The 17,371-nt window shown below is 42.6% G+C and overlaps 1 protein-coding gene across 2 annotated transcripts in view; it reads right to left on the minus strand.

Moving 5' to 3' along the window:
* UBR1 (ubiquitin protein ligase E3 component n-recognin 1) overlaps positions 1–17,371 on the minus strand; it is a 125,890-nt gene that overhangs the window by 67,259 nt on the left and 41,260 nt on the right. For both annotated transcript variants that reach the window (XM_075927249.2, XM_006135407.5), the window contains exons 11-16: positions 14,940–15,038; positions 12,932–13,089; positions 10,396–10,495; positions 9,986–10,114; positions 8,725–8,905; positions 1,300–1,361 (exon numbers count right to left, since the gene is read on the minus strand). In XM_075927249.2, coding sequence (XP_075783364.2) covers positions 1,300–1,361; positions 8,725–8,905; positions 9,986–10,114; positions 10,396–10,495; positions 12,932–13,089; positions 14,940–15,038 — 729 coding nt within the window. The remainder of the gene's footprint in view (positions 1–1,299; positions 1,362–8,724; positions 8,906–9,985; positions 10,115–10,395; positions 10,496–12,931; positions 13,090–14,939; positions 15,039–17,371) is intronic.

Consider the following 17,371-nt stretch of genomic DNA (forward strand, 5'->3'; position numbering starts at 1 on the left):
TGTGGGGACAGAGTTCTGCAGCTGGGGCAGGGGAGATGGAACAGGGTGCTGGGAGGGCAGAGAACAGGGTTCTGCAGCAGAGGACAGAGTGCCAGTGGGGACAGGGTTCTGCAGCTGGGGACAGGGTGCCAGTGGGGACAGAGTTCGGGGAGTGGGGACAGGAGAGTGGGGACAGCGTTCTGTAGCTGGGGACAGGAGAGTGGGGACAGCGTTCTGTAGCTGGGGAGTGGGGGCTGGGGAGCGGGGTGCCAGTGGGGGCAGAGAGTCCCCGGCATGTCCATCCTCCAAGGATTCTCCCACCCCCCAGGAAAACCAGCATGTGCCTGCACAGGGGGCAGACCCCTGCACCCACACAGGGAAGCCCCGCTCGTGCGCACCTGCCCCAGGGCCATCCCCCCCCCGGCCAACCTCGCCCCTTCCCCCCAGGCAGGTACGCCCCCGCGCATGCGCCCGCCCCGGGGCCACCCCCCCCCCCCGCGCAGGGAAGCCCCGCGTGTATGCCTGCCCCAGGACCAACCCCTCTGCGCGCCTCCCGCGGGGCTGACTCACCCCTCCTGTACAGTGCAGGGAGCCGATGCTCCCTCCCGCAGTACAGCAGCTGGCAGAGCAGCTAGCACACTTCTGGAATGGCCGGAAGTGGCGCTAAGCTGCGGGACTTCTGAAGCCGACACTACCTCCGTTTTCTCTTGAGGTAAGTAGTGGGGCTTCTGGGGGGTGGGAGGGAAATGGGGGCCGGGCGGACAGGACGCCTCGCGAGCGACTGGTCGAGGCCTCGCGATCGACCAATAGCTCGCGATCGACCTGTTGGTGACCACGGCTGTAGAGGAACACTTTAACCTCTCTGGACATTCAGTAATGGATTTTAAAGTAGACATCCTTCTACAAAAGAATTTCAAAACCCAATTACAAAGAGAGAAAACTGGAGTTCATTTGCAAATTTAATACAATCAATTTAGAATTAAACAAGGATTTTAAGTGGTTAAGGCACTACCAAGTCAATTTCCCCTCTCCAATTATTCACATCTCCACACCAAATACTGTGAATGAATAACTTCGACCCTGATTTATTAGCCTCATTAACACAAAACATACACTCCTGCCTTTGTAACTTCTACTCCAATTCATCTGATGAAGAGGGTTTTACCTACAAAAGTTCATGCCCTAATAAATCTGTTAGCTTCTAAGGTGACACAGGGCTCTTTTTTTTCTTTTTTGCAGATGCAGACTAACTTAACTACCCCTGTGAGATTTTTCAGCAATAAAAACCAAGCTCAGTTATCATCTGAATCAGACACTTACAGAATGCACAAACTCCTGCAGTCTTGAGATAGCTCCAGTCTTGCCTAATCGTACATATAGGCCTATTAAACAAAGGGGAGAAAAGTCAACATATATCAAAGACAACCAAGTTGGCTTTTCAATTAGATCTACTATATATTCGAGAGAGTTTGTCTGTTTAAGTGTTTTCTAAACAGTAAGAACTAGGACCACCAAATTTGGTACACAGCTTCATCACATCCTAACTTAAAACATAAGGGGTTGGTTATGCCAGGAAAATGGGATGTGTCTGGAATGGGATTGATTCTCAGAAAGCTATACAGAAAAGACACAATCATCAGGCAGGTAAAGGGGGAATGGCTATGGCCTATGGGTGTGCTCCCTCTACCCCAATCCAGTACTGCCTGAGTCCCAAGTCTCCATCTCCCAGGTGCTATTTAGGAAGGGTAGGAGGGCTGAAGTCCCTTCTCCCACCCCCCAAAGGGACATTACTGGCTGTTCCCCTTCGTCAGGGAGTGATGGGGAAAGTGCAGTTTACTGAATTCCTGACTCTAGCTGGAAAGATCAGGGGGCAGACAAGCTATGCATTTTGTTCTCATTCACTAACAGGAACTGGAAGGGGAAGAGCAAGCAGCCCTGGTAGGAATTGTTTGGGAGGAGGGGAGAGCTTTGGTCCCCCCCCCCCCCACATACAGTCCCCTGCCCAGAGCCCTTCCTCATCCCCCCAACCCTGACTCCTGTTTCCCCCACAATCCCTGCTCCTTAAGAACCCAAGCAATGCTGGGTAAATGTGCTAGTCTACCACATATTTGAGGGAGTTTGCATGTGTCTCTCTCTGTCTGTCTGTGAATCTGTTTGTTCAAGAACTCCTAAGTGGTAAGCACTTGGACAACCAAATTTACTATACAGCTTCCTCTTATAACTTGAAGCAAGGTGAGGATCCGTTGTGCCAGGCCAATGGGATGTGCCTGGAATACAACTGTTTCTTATAAAATGAAAAGGGTAGCTATAACCCCATGTATTCTACATAATGACCACAGGGGAGCAAGCAAGGGGCCAGAGAAGGGGGCTAGAGACGGGGACCAGGGCAGCTATAACCCCATTGGGGCAGCAGAGGCTAGGGGCAGATAAAAGGATAGCTATCTCCTATATGTTTCAGAGAGTCTATCTATCTGTTTGTGTCTCTTCCTGTCTGGGTGTCCCCCAGCCGGTAGATATTCATCCCATCCCTTGGCTATGCCTGCTGCATCTGCAGAAGCCATGGATAGGTGCTTCTGACCTGGCCCCAAACTGCTGCCATGACAGAGGACTGAATTTGTCCTCTCTCACCAGGGCAGCCAGAGCAATTATTTACATGAAGAGAAACAAAAAATTATTTCAGTTAAGGAACTGAGCAATGCCAGGTAAATCCTCTAGTTATAAATAAATGGTAGACCAATGTTTCTCAACCTGTGGTACGAGTACCCTTAGAAGTACTCAAGAGAAGTCGGGGGGGGGGGGGGGAGTACGTCAACACAACTGAAATCTGAAGAAAATTGAATTTTTGATTTAAGTTTTACTACACTTTATTATTTTGGTACTTTTTCACCCAACAAATTCAACGCCCACCTGGCTACGATTAAGTTGCTTAAACAAATGTGTTGCAATGGTAGAAAAAAAATTGTGCGTCTGAAAACTGTAGGTATTGGGGGTACTTAGAATTTATTTTAAAGGGGGTACTTTATTTAAAAAAAAAAAAAAAGGTTGAGAAATACTGTGATAGACCAAAGTGCTGCAAATCTGAGGCAAACCTGACTATAAGCAGAATTTCCAACAAAGTAATTAGTTGGTAAGTGACAATCTGTCGTCACATATTAAGCAATCAAGGGAACCTTCTCACTAAACACTACACAGTCTGATACAAGTTGCCTTGGTGGCCAGTGCAGTGACAAGAAACAGTTTAGGAACAGCATCTGGTTTCATTTGATCTACAGGGAAAGCAATAACCACTCATTGTGTAGTTCTTCATGTTCAACCTAAAAACATGGACTGGCATGAAAAATTGTGTCTTTTTTAGGGGGGAGGTCCTATTGAAGGGAATGGCAGTGGTTGACTCTGCTGAACTCTATATTCTTCTCTTCAGACAGGCACTCTGCAGCACAGAGCTAAAGCGTGTTGATGCTTAAGAAAGATGTGTAGTTTTGCTGTTTGCATGCAACTCAGAGGTGAAAATAAAAGACAGTTACCTGTTTTTGTAAATTCGAGATGTGTTGCTCATGGCCATTCAACAGAAGCGTGTGTGCTCGCCACATGCAATAGTGCCAGAAGATTTTCCCTCAGCAGTATCTGCAGGGGACTGGGTCCAGCATCTCCTGGAGTGGTATGCACTTGCTATGCTATATAGGGTGCCCATGGACCTATCCCTCCTCAGTTTGTTCTTACCAGAAAACTCCAGAGGTGAAAGATGGTGGGAAGTTTAATGGACACGAGCAACACAGTTTAAAGAACACCAGTTATGGAAACAGATAACTGTCTTTTCTTCTTTGAGGGCTTTATGTTCATTCAACATAGGTGAATGCAAGCAGTATCTGTGGAGGCAGGTAGATGTTTAAGGACATGCAGACTGCAACACATCTGCTGAATGCTGCATCATCCCTAGCTCATTGAGTAATGGGACATAAACATGTGCAGTGAAGATCATGTTGCTGCATGGCAAATACCTTGGATTGGGACATGGGCATGAAGGCCAGCGATGAGGCTTAGGCACTGATAGAATGAGCCCTCACCAATGGGAGCAGTTAAGCACCTGTCAACTCATAACACTTGTGAATGCTCAAGGTTATCCACTTAGGAATCTTCTGCAAAGATATTGGAAGACCCTTTATGCAGCCAGCGTAGGCCACAAAGAACTGCATAGAGTTACAGAAGGGATTTGTTATTTCCAGGTAGAAAGCCTAACATCCAGAGGATGGTCCGCATTGTATGAGGTTTGAGGTAGAAAACGGTAAGATATCCTGACCTCTGCAGAACACTGACACTACCCTGGGCAGGAAGGCTGGGAGAGGCCTAAGTTGTACCTTATCTTTGAAGCAAAAGTGCACATGGGGGCTCTGACCCTCTTCTGGCCAACATGATTGCCACAAGAAAGGTCACCTTCAGAGAAAGAAATGAGGGAGGAAGGAAGAAACCAGTGGCTCAAATGAAGGGCCTTTCAGCCTAGATAAGACCAAACTGAGGTCTCAGTGACGGAGAGGGGACAGGTCTGGGAAAGAGCCTTTCGAAAAATCAGGCCGTGATACCATGAGAGAACTCTGAGCAGCCTTGAACAGGGGATGAAAAGCAGAAATAGCAGCCAGATCTGAAGCTAGTGCAAGATCCTCCTGGTTCAAGTGTAAGAATTAATCAAGCATCAGACCCTTCTCTGTGCAGCCCAGATTGAGAACTGGGTCCATTTCGGCATGTAGGTCAATCAGATTGAGGGCTTCCTGCTTTCCAGAAATAGCTGTTGCCCAATGGCTGAACAGGCATGCTCTTGTGGGTTCAACCATACCAAGAGAGGGAGTGGTTGCAGGTCCGGGTGGAGGCGGCAAAGAGATCTTGGGACAACAGATCCCAGCAAATGGCAACAGACAAGGGGCCTGTACCTGTACTCATGAGTGTGCCAAACAAGTGCTAGTGCGGCCATGTTGGCATGATGAGAATTAGGTTTACCACATCCTGCCTGATCTTTTGAAAGACCTTGCTAATTAGAGGAAATGAGGGAAAACACATACATGAGGCCCTTTGTCCATGGAAGAAGAAAGGCATCCATAATGGGTCCTTCTTCCAGAACCAGCCTGGAGCAGAATCCATGGCACTTCCCATTCGCATTGTGTCTTGTCGCAAACAAGTCCACTCTTGGGCTACGTCTAGACTACATCCCTCTGTCAGCAGAGGGATGTAAATGAAGTACTTCAAAAAGTGCAAATGAAAATTTAAATATCCCACGCTTCATTTGCATAATCACGTAATGGTGCTCTTTTGTAAAAGTGCTATTTCAAAATTGAAACCGCAGTCTAGACCCAGTTCTTTCGAAAATAGTAGGCTTTTTTTAAAAATCGTGTAAATCTCATTTTTTGACGAGTACGGGATCTTTCGAAAAAGCCTGCTATTTTCGAAAGAACTGTGTCTAGACTGAGGTTTCAATTTCGAAATAGTTCTCTCTCGAAAGAGCACCATTACATGGTTATGCAAATGAAGCATGGGATAGTTAAATCCTAGCTTCATTTGCACTTTCAAAGTGTTTCATTTACATCCCTCTGCTGACAGAGGGGTGTAGTCTAGTCGTAGCCTTGGAAGACAACTGAGGCCAACTTGGGATGTAGAGCACACTTATGGCGAGACAAGTTTTCTACACTCAAGTAGTCTGCAGTCGTGTTTTGCATTACCAGGAGATGCCATGTAGAATGCAGAAGTCCAATAGCCAAATTACTACTTTGCAGAGAGGTGTGTAGTGGGTTCCTCCCTGTCTGTTGATGTAGAACATGGTGGTTGTGTTATCCATAAGGACCTGGACTACACTGCCTGACAGGTGAGATAGAAACAGTTTGCACATGTTTTGGACTGCTCTGAATTCTCTGATGTTCATAATGCAGGGTCCTCTCTTCCGTGGACCATGCTCCCGCATCTGGAGTGATCCTATGTGAGTACCCCATCCTTGGTCCAAAACAGGTACCAACTCCCAGAAATGAGGAGGCTGCTGAAAGGGAACACCAGGCATGACATGGTCCACCATGTCAGGGCATCGAGGACATGTACCAGGACAATCAGAACACAGTCCAGGGAGTACTGGACAGAGAATACGACACTAGCTATAACTGGAGAGGGTGCATGTTGATCCTGGCAAAGTGTACCACATAAGTGCACAACACCATATGACCGAGAAATGCGAAGACAAACTTGGGCAGTGGTCAGATGTGCCAGGGATATCTGCTATATCAGGACTGATAAGGTGACACTCTAGTGGAGTGCAGCACCGTACCGATGAAATTCAATCCTTTGAACAAGCATTTTGTCGTTCACCAGAAGACCGAAATGTCAGCATATGCTGAGCAGAAGAGCGATATCCTGCTGAACTTTAAGACTGCAGCAACCCCTGATGAGCCAGTCATCGAAGTAGGCATACACCTGAACTCAATGTCTCAGGTAAGCCACTACCACTGACATACATTTTGTGAAAACCCTGGGAGGCATGGCTAGGCCAAAGAGAAACACCACAAACTGGTAATGGTTTAGACGTACCTTGAATTGCAGAAGCTGCCTGTGTTCTTCAAAGATTGAGAGTGAAAATATGCGTCTTAGAAAATCAAGAGCAGCATATCAATCTTCCAGATTGGGAATGTTAAATTTATATTAATCAAGTAATCGAACAGTTGATGGAATTTGCATCGACTATTTGATTAGTGAATAAGGGTGCCTCTGCCTTTGAAATGTCACAAGAGCCCCACTGGATCTTGCTACATTTCAAAGGCAGAAGTGCCGTGGGTCCCCCAATGGCCCCATGCTCCCTGCTTTTGAAATGTGGAAGAGCCCCTCAGGGCCTCCATAACAGAATTATCCCAGGTAGTTGTCTATGCAAATTAATGCAGAATCTGCAAATTGACCATTTGGGGCCAGATGGCATTTGGGTTAGAATAAGAGACTGTCTTCTGTGGTCTGAAGTCAGGGCTGCCATCTCTCAGTCATGGTGAGGGACTTGTCCTGAGGAGCTACCATCAGGTATTAAAGTGCTCTCCTGCACGTAGAATTTCATTCTCCTAAAATTCCCAGAGTTACATCTTCAATTCCTATTGTCCAAAAGAGGCAGTTGAGCAGCTCTCAATGTTTAGCAGCAGATGGGGCACAGAAAAGTACATTAGCCAAATCTCAGTCACAAGAATGTCATAGTGATAATGGTAGACTGGGGAATCAATATCAATGTCTTAGATTTTCACTGGCTTTTAAATGGTTGTGTACACCCAGGATATCTTCCCCCCTACTTCTCTTCAGATGAATACTTAGCCATTTTTCTATTTTCACTGTGGACATAGCTAATGTAATCTTTGCCACTTCAAGAACAGCCTATAACAGTATGCTCTACATAGGGCTATATCTGAAATTTATTTGGAAACTGAAATTAATACAAAACGCAAGTGTTTATTTATTAGACAGTGCATTTAATCTAGGATACTGTTGCTCTAGGACCTAACACTATTTTACCTGTTAGTTTCCAAGGAGAGTTTACAAAAGTGCTGGTTTTGATCTACAAAGCTCTAAATAAGAACATACAAATGCCCATACTGAGTCATGCCAATGATCCACATCCTGTCTTTCAAGAGTACTTCAGTGAGAATGAACAGATGGGGCAATTGTCAAGTGATCCATTCTGTGTCATCCACTCCCAGCTTCTGATATGGGACTAGCTGACCTGAGAGGCTGCTTCTTATTTCCCATGAAATACTACTTCAACTGGGTCTATGGAATTGCTTATGTGACAGTTTCCTCAGTTTACAAGGAAACTGCTGGCACACCAGTCTCATTGCATTTCATACTCGTTCCCAATATTATCTGGGTTGAAAATATTCCAGACTTCTTGGCCTTTAGAGTGCTAAGCCCACCTATTTGTATAGCCCAAGGGGTATAAGATTTGAGATGTTTATGGAAGGTAAGAGAAAAAAAAATCTTCTTGGTTGTTTACTGGTTAGGTTCTTTTGATTGTCGAAACTGGTCCTGGTTATTTCCTACTGTTTTTGTTGGTTATTGACTAAATTTTTAGAGCAACTAGTCCCTATGAAGGCTCTCTTTTGGGTTTATGTATTCATATTAAAATAAATATTTCTGATATGCTAAATCTTTCCGACTATCAAAAACACCCTCTTTTCCCATCATCAAACCCCCTCAAAAGACTCAGTGTTTCAGCAGCCTTCTAGGCAAGAAGGCTCCCCAACCTTATAGGAAAGAAGGTTCCCTGACAAAAAGAGAGCGCTGCAGAACAGAAAAAAAAGTATGCCCTCCTCCTTTCCATAGGTGATAAGTTGCACCCTACAATTTGAAACTGAGTAGAAGAGAGCAGAGCATTGCGTTTAAAAAAGTTCAAATCTCCATTTGTAAAATACAGCAAAATTTGAAAATCATTTCCTATGTAATGAGTTTTCCACCCCTCTTAAAAATGCTATATCATATGATTTATTCAATATACTTATTCTGATGCTATAAACACAGTAACTTGGGTAACAATTTCCAGAGAAACCACATTTAACTTTTAAACCCAGCATAAAGCGATATCTATTTTAACACATTTTAGACTATTTTTCCACATTTAAAATATAAATACACTTCAGGCCAATACCAGAGATTAAATCACATACCTGAAGGATAACAAAGTGGAGATGGAAGATGAAACTCCAGTTACAAAAAGCAAATAAAAAAGTAGTGCGTGTCGACTCTCACCTGCAAGTGTCCTGGACAGTGGCAGGTGTATGCTGACAGGATCTACTGACACTCTGTAACGTATGCTTTCCAGAGTGTGGCCACATAACTGAAGCACTGTCTTCTCCCGTGAATGGCTACTTGTGCTGCATCTTATCACAGCTGTATGGCACTCTTTATAAGCCTCCAGCAACAGATTTTCCTAGAATTGAAAAGATCTGTGTGTAGTTCGTTAAACAAATCCCACACATGAATACACCCCTCATTTTCCTGTCATTTGTTTTTATGGTTTAACGAGGTCACTAAAAATTCATGACAATTACTTCCTTACTCCTTAGTATAGGTTCATATATTAGTCATAGAGACCTACAGAAAATGGAATTGTGCCCTTTTGTTAAACCTATATATTAATCATTACTATTTACCTGCTTAAAGACTCTTCCCCACATCAGAAAATGTAGTTTCATGAAAATTTTAGGGAAAATGTCAATTTCTACAAAATCTTTTCAATTTCACTGTAAAATCTGAAATAATTTTTTTTGTTTCCAATTCACAATAAAAATTGTCCGCTTTCTTTTAACTGAAAATCTCATTTGGTTGTAATTTCTGAAAACAGAGGAAAAAAAATGGGACTTTCCCATTTTCAGTTTTTGGATTCCTCCCTCTCCCTTTAATTTGTCATCCTCTTCCTTCCCTGCACCTCTAAACAAATTCAGACAAATGGCAATGGGACCGTATTTTAGTGTACTCCAGTAGACTATTTCCAAACTCTACTATGTGATAAATTAATTATTTCTTGACCAAATGTTTCAACCTGAAGTGAGTTTAGCTTTAGTTGAGTTATAAACCTGTGAGAAGAGGAGATTACAACAGAAATGCTTAACAGACTTCACTATGGCAGTGATTAATATCAGCTACAGCTAGGATACATACACATTGTTATAAATTAGCATCTAAATACAAATATGTTCCCTAACTAGATTTACCCATTCTGGTATCAGATTTTATTACTACCCAGAAGAGAAATGGGACTATTTTTTTCAGAAATTAAAAGTTTCTGCAGGCCTGAAATTTCCTTTCAAAGTAATAAACAAGTAGTCAGGTAACAATGTTGTATGTTCTTAGTAAAAGCACAAAACAAAACAAACATCATGGGATGGTTTTTAAAGAAGATGAACTATAAAGTTCTGTATTGTACAATAGTGCAGCTTTTCAGAAAAGCTTCTAGTTCATGAAACATACTCAACCACCTGCAAAAGAACCACGAACACTATTGCCTTACATCACAAGCGCACCACTCTTGGAACATCAAAAGAATGTTTTTCAGCTGCATCTGGATAGCAATGGCTGCTTCCCAATCTGGGTCCACCTCAATATGTTGACCAATCTGTCTCTGTATCTCCTCCATCCCCTGCAATGAAGTGTCCCATAGAATATTCATTTAGATAAGCCATCAGATACTTAAACCGAAAATCCCATAAGCAGAAATGAAAATATAGACTGTTCAGAGACCGCTAAAACAGGTACAGTGTTACATCTGCCCCACCCACCTAAGATACAGCTTTAAGTGATCTCTGTTTTGTGCCTGAAACATGCTGAAAATTACCATGGTGAGTACTGTGTGAACAGATGACAGAAATATTTCAACATTCTTTGGAATGGCACACTAGAAAAACATTAAATGTACTCTACCTGCATGCAAGTCAGGATCCTCAGGAAAGACTGGAATCCTTCCAAAAACCGAACCCTCAGTCTGTCTGTCCACAATATAGGCTTACTGATTAAGATATACCTGCCCCAAAAAATGGTATCTCTCAAAATTTATTATTTTATTTTGCCTATATTTAAATCTAAAATGTTTTCAAATAAATTAAATTAAAGTTATCATCAACATCATCAAGTGATACTACCATTCTTTATCTCAAAAACTCTCGGTAAAACTTCCGAAACTAGCTTGGTGGTAAGTAAAAAGTGATAAGGCAGAGCCTGGAAGCATAATTTAATACATTTTGCAGTTTTGTACTTTTTAGTGAACCCAGGATCCATAACTGCATTCCTCACAGCGAGTGTCTTTTGCCAAGTCTGTTTGAGTTAAGACAGTAACAAATAGTTTAGTTTAATCGCATAATTGGAATCAATATTTTTATATTTATTTTCATCTAACATCAACTGGAAATATGCCCTCTCTTGATAGTACAACATTTTCTAGAAACAGAACAAATTAGGAGGAAGGTTTCTGGGACTGCACATCCAAGCAATGAGAATAGAACCATATGTTAGGAGTACCACAACTGCCTGAGTTTAGGGAACTTTGACCTCGTTCATTAAGCAGCCTTATCAATTTAAAAAACTAGCATAACGGCCACTCTTTATTCTGCTATTTCAGCTTGTGTCCTAAATTAATTTTTACAGTAAAAATCATACTGGATTAAAACCTTCACTGCTGTCAGCAAAATAAATTCAGTAAAGGAACAGATCCAACTCTCAGGGCACTCAATGAGAATAATTCCATTAATTTTAAAGGCAAATTAGAGCGGGCCTTGAAGTGAGATGTATAACAAGGTTCTCAGTAAAGGGAACATTTTAAATAGAAAGGTAATTTTTTTCCTAGAGAGAGGAGGTTGTACTATATGGAAGAATCTTACGCAGGCAAGGACATCGGCTTAACATAATATATCACTTCTATTATTCATTTCTAGTAGATATATAACCGTGTAATCTAAACTGGAAAGTGTGCTAGAATAGTTGATAGCCTGATAACCCAGTGTTTATCTTGGAGATTCTTATTGCTTTGCGTAGAAGAAATGGATTTTAAAACTTCTTGAATGCTTTTCAGTTCACATTTGATTGCCTTTGTAACACGAACTTGTAAAACTTCTATTTTATTGACCATAAAACCCAAGAATAAAAATATTTGCCATCCTAATAATTATGAAAAAAGTTCAAACCAATTGACTCTGTTTAAATGTACAAAAATGGTATCACAGCAGTTATTTCCATTAGCAATGATCCATCAATTGTATCTTCAGTAAATAATCTACTTTCACTATTGTAACTGGTGATAGCAATCTATTTCTGAACACAATACACTGTCTCCAAAATAAAATATGATGCTTGCTTACTATTGGGATCATGTGTGTGAATATACAAACAAACAATGAGATTTAAGTTACTAAAATGTCTTTGTTTATTTGCCCAGCTACAATATTTTTAGTCTACATCAGTGTTTCTCAAACTGTGCTCCGCGGAGCTCCAGGGCTCTGTGAGACATCTCCAGGGGCTCTGTGAGGTTGACAAACTGGAAACATCGATAGGTACAACGCATACAATCAGTGGACCGCTGGGGTGCCGCATAAATTTTTACGCATGTAAAGGGCTCCGGAGCCCAAAAAATTTGAGAATCACTGGTCTACCTGGATATGTCTACACTACCCTCCTAGTTCGAACTAGGAGGGTAATGTAGGCATACCGCACTTGCAAATGAAGCCCGGGATTTGAATTTCCCGGGCTTCATTTGCATAAGAGGGGAGCCGCCATTTTTAAAACCCCGCTGGTTCGAACCCCATGCAGCGCAGCTACACGGGGCACGAACTAGGTAGTTCGAACTAGGCAGTTCAAACTAGGCTTCCTAGTTCGAACTACCTAGTTCATGCCCCGTGTAGCCGCGCTGCACGGGGTTCGAACCAGCGGGGTTTTAAAAATGGCGGCGCCCCGCTTATGCAAATGAAGCCCGGGAAATTCAAATCTCGGGCTTCATTTGCGAGTGCGGTATGCCTACATTACCCCGCTAGTTCGAACTAGCGGGGTAGTGTAGACATACCCCATGATACATAACCTAAACAAACATAACAGAGCTTTGAAGCATGCATTTGTATTTGATGTAGCCAAAATTTTCTGATCAGATTTGTTAAGAATGACGTGCTGAAGAATGTTCATAACATTCTATTGACTATGGATCTATGCACTAAACATCTCCTCAATAGCAATTAGTATGGAATAACCTTTTAAAACTAAGCATGCATTATGTTGATATTATCAAAACCGCCATGGAACACCAGTGGATCCAGATTAGGAAAGGACATGTGTTCACTGGGTTTGTTACAGTACTGCATTTTTTGCAGTTTCTTTTGATATTTTAAATAATTTGAGATCCACTTTAAAGCAAGATATCAACAAGGAAATCTGCTTGGAAATCTTTCACATACATCCTCCTCAAATGTACACTTACTTGAGGTCACATATGACTGCATACACCCGGCCCAATTTCTCCTGGCTGTAACCCTGGAAGTTAAACTTGTCATTCTTGTCCAGGTACTCTGGCAGCACTTCCAGCAGGGTCTCTGTGATGATGGTAATTACATGTTGCTCTTCAATAAGATGGCGTGCCTGTATGGGAAATGGTATTTCAACAACATGAATCTGTCTGGGTGCAAGAATAGGCAGACACTCTCTCTGCTCCTATTAATTCATCATTTGGATGTTTGACACTTGTGGAAAAGCAGCTTATAGTTCACTAAATAGTCTCTTGTGCTGTGTGTCAGCTGAGCTACACTTGCAGTAAAGAGGATGGTGTCTAAAAATGCATAATGCCATACCACATTTTTGACTCCCTAGTACCGGATGCAATGCCAGGACCTGAACTATGAGACACTAAGTAAAAAAGACCATCTTTAGCATTTGACCAACTTTTATAACCTTCTCTTTAGAGAGGTAAGATTTTCTTCTGTGGGGGACAGTCACCCAGTACAAGTCTCCTGTGATAAAAAGCTTGCCAAGGGACAAGACTGAGGCTGCTTTGTCCTACTGTATTAGCAATAATACCAGGTACTAGGGTTCCCCTCTGAAAAACGGATGGTTGTGAGCTGGCAGAGAGCATGGCCAGAGCAGGAAAGATGTGTGAATAAATCTCTGGTAGGTAAGTTAAAGCTGGTGTGAGAAAGCGCCTGAAAATCTTAAGGAAAAGGTATGACCACAACACTGACTGCCCTATGTGCAGGTGAATTCTCTGTCCTGCACAGGTGTAATCCCTCCCTGTGCAAGCACTGTTGTAGTTAGCTCATTTTCCATATGCCTGACTTGAAAGGCAAAAGTGCAACAGAAAGAAAACGTATGTGTCCTTTTTTACTTTATGATATATAAACTGGCATAAAAAAGTTTAACACGCACAGACCATCATTAATTTTTACTTTACAAAAGTTATAAACATCAAATTTTCTCCCCTCCTTGCTTTTTTGGCTAGCGGAATAGAAGATTGGAGCAGGATCTCTCTTTCCTCTGTTGAAGAGGGACAGGTGTCAACTCTTTTCACTTACAGCAGAGATTATCAAACTTCATTTCACTGTGACCTCCTCCTGGCAACAAAAATTACTTCACAACCCCAGGAATGGGGACTGAAGCCTGAGCTGAGCCTGCCCAAATCCCAGCACCCTAGGTGGGGGAGAGGGAGCAAAGCCTGATTCCAACCATTCTGAGGGTGGAAGCAAAGCTGAATCTCAACGCCTTTAGCCTCAGGCAACGGGCCTGTAACCTGAGCTTTGCCTCCTAGGGCTGAAGCCCTCGGGCTTTGGCCCTGGGCAGCGAGGCTTGGGCTTCAGCCATGAGCCCCAGGAAGTCTAAACCAGCCCTGGTAACCTCATTCAAAGAGGGTCCCAACCACTGACCTAGAGAGTTTAAATTTTGACAAACGTCCAAGTTACATAGATGCCCAAAACATTTAACAACAAGCTGAACAAAAATAATTAATCTCAATTGATCATACTTTACTTCCTTACTAAAGTAGTGGCAGTGACAAACTACTAGCTGCCCAGTCATCTATAAAGTCTTCCTTGAAATGCAAAGTAGAAGAGATCTGAATTTCTAATATAAAACACAAGCAGGATCCCCACACAGATTCCTCCCCTGTCCTAGAGCTTCTTTTTCCCCCTCTTCAGGGAAAAGGCTGCCTTACTATTTACATGAAAAGGTAATCTTAAGCAGCAGACTAACCGAAATTTAACTGATGGATGATAGAATGACCTTGAACAGAATTCCATTTACTTGCATTCCTTCTCATTTCAGTGATAAACTTCAGACAAAACAACTATTTACCCTTTTATATTAGCAGAATTCTAAATATCTTTTTTGCTTTGACCACAGATGCATGGAAACTACCTACAATCAGTAGTGTACAGATATGGTATACATGATAAACTACTTTACAATCATGATAGCTTTACTGAGGTGCTGGCTATACATACCAGAGTGGGTACAGTGAACATCTGAACTGAGAGTGCAGTCACTGAGATACTTCTATCATGGTCATCACTGATATATTCTTTTTGCAATGGCTTGTAATACTGTGAAAATGGGAACATTGGGAAAAATGATTAACAAGTAAAGCCAAAACAAAACAAAAACATTTAATTTGATTTACTTTTCACTTGGAAAAAGTTAAAATAGATATCTTTATAATGTCCCAACAGCTCCAGATCAACACACATGAATTGCACAAAGCCCCATATCTAGCAAAGCAGTTAATGCAGTCAAGTTTACACATGAATAGTACCACTGATTCTTTAAGTTAAGCACATGTTTAAATGATTTGCTGGATGGAACCTAATTCCTTTATTTCCCCACATTTCCATCCTTCTCCAATAAGGGAAGTAAGATACACACAAGCACAAAATCTGCTCTTAGCAATTGAAATTGCAAGAATCATAAAATAGGTCTTTATCCCCTCCATAGAATAGAATACAGACTGTTCTGTTGAAAAGTTGTCACCAAAAGATCCAGGCTAACATGGCTATCCCTCTGATACAGATTCAAAGTAATTCTTTCCCTTCCATGTGTACTCCATAAAGGAATACTGAGCAGCACTCACATTTTTGACTAGTAATAAGTTGATTATCTCACGTAATAGGGAAAAACGTTCTGCTAGCCCTTACATCACGTCCATTTCTCAAATAGTCATCTTTAAAAAACAGATAATCTCCAGTTTACCCACTGTTTCAATGGTAGCAGAAATCCAGTACCATGTATTAAAACAATAGACACCATGCTTGTCACTGTGGCATCTATACCTCCACATCTGAAGTTGGGAATGAATCAGTGACCTTGAAGTTTCATACGATTTTGGCTGAGCTAGGAGGATTGCTATATGCTCTACGTTGAAATTTCATTAGTTTACAATCAATATAATTCTCAATCGCTTGAAAATTAATCCCAGAATGGCAAACTTAAGGCTTTTAGCCAAAATTTTAGATTAGAAAAAGATTGTTGGTGCTCTGAGACAAACTGTCTAGCACACATCTCAATTACAGTTTACATTTTTATGTGTGTGTTTTGATGTTTGCATTATACTATTTAAATGTTTAAGTGGATACAGTATTGCATCTCAGACAGTGCAGCAAATTTTTTCAAGGCTCAAGAATGAAGAGCAGCTCTGTGCTGGAGCCAGGACTTTGCTGCTACAATGTGATAAAAGGGGAAAGCTGCTAGAGGGTCAGTGCTGCCTTTGTTTACTTAAAGGATCCACAGCAATGGAGCCTCATGGCTTCCATTGGCTCTGGTTCACTATTTCCAGCCAATAGGAGCTATAGGAAGCAATGGACAGCCCACCGCGTCCTGTGACTCCCCTTGACTTGGAAACAGAACCGGAGTCCATGGCTACAGACCCTTTAGATCAGTAGTCTCCAACCTTTTTATGCCCAAGATAACTTTTTAAATGTCATAACAAGCCAAGATCTACTGCCCTATTCTTCCCCCAAGACCCCACTCCTTCCTTGAAGACCCGCCCGCTCTGTTCTTCTCCTCTTCATCCCTTGCTATCCCCAGCCCTCATACACTCTCAGAGTACGGCTACACTGCCGCTTTCCCCCCTCCCCTCCCTCTCCGATTCTTCTGTAGTTAGAGGGTTTTCCAACATCTGGCCTGTCCAGACTGGGCCAAATGTCAGGAAAAAAAAACCCTTCTTTCGGAAGCCCCCTTATTCCTCATGGAATGAAGAATACAAGGGTTACCAAAAGAGCATGTTTGCTCTTCCGCTAAAAAAAGTGGAAGAACAAACACGTCCCTGGACGCGGAAGAGTTTTTAAGGGATATCTCTGGAATCCTGGAAAAAAACTCCTGCAATCTAGCCATACATCCTGTCTCAATCCAGTGTGGGTATGGGGTCTGAGGTAGGAATGAGGGATTTGGGTGTGGGAAGGGGTGAGAAGTGCAAGTTCTGGGAGGGAATTTGGATGCAGGAGGAGGAGGAGAAGGGGATGCTGGCTTGGGGAGGGAGCTCCAGGCTGGGGAGTGTTGGGGTCAGGTGGAGGGTTGGGGCACTGAGCAAGCCACAGGCTTGTGGATGTGAAGGTGCAGGAGTTTGGGTTGGGGTATAAGAGGAGCTCAGGGCAGGGAGGTTGGGAGTATGATGGGCTCAGGACACAGATTTGTAGAGCGTGGATGGTAAAGAAGTGTTGTGGCAGAAGACTGAGGATGTGGGGGTTCAGGAGTTTGGGGATGAGAGAGGCTCAGGACAGGGGGTTCCAGGAGTGTTTTGATAATGTGGCCATATGGGGGCTCGGCCCCAATTGGGGGTTTGTTGGCCAGGCTTCATTTTTAAATAAAATATTACGTCAAACACAAAAAGTTTCAGCATTGTCTTCATTTATGAGAAGGGCAGGGAACCTGTTTTGAGTCAGGG

Source organism: Pelodiscus sinensis, chromosome 5 (assembly GCF_052426305.1).
Source record: "Pelodiscus sinensis isolate ZL-2025 chromosome 5, ASM5242630v1, whole genome shotgun sequence".
NCBI lineage: Eukaryota > Metazoa > Chordata > Testudines > Trionychidae > Pelodiscus > Pelodiscus sinensis.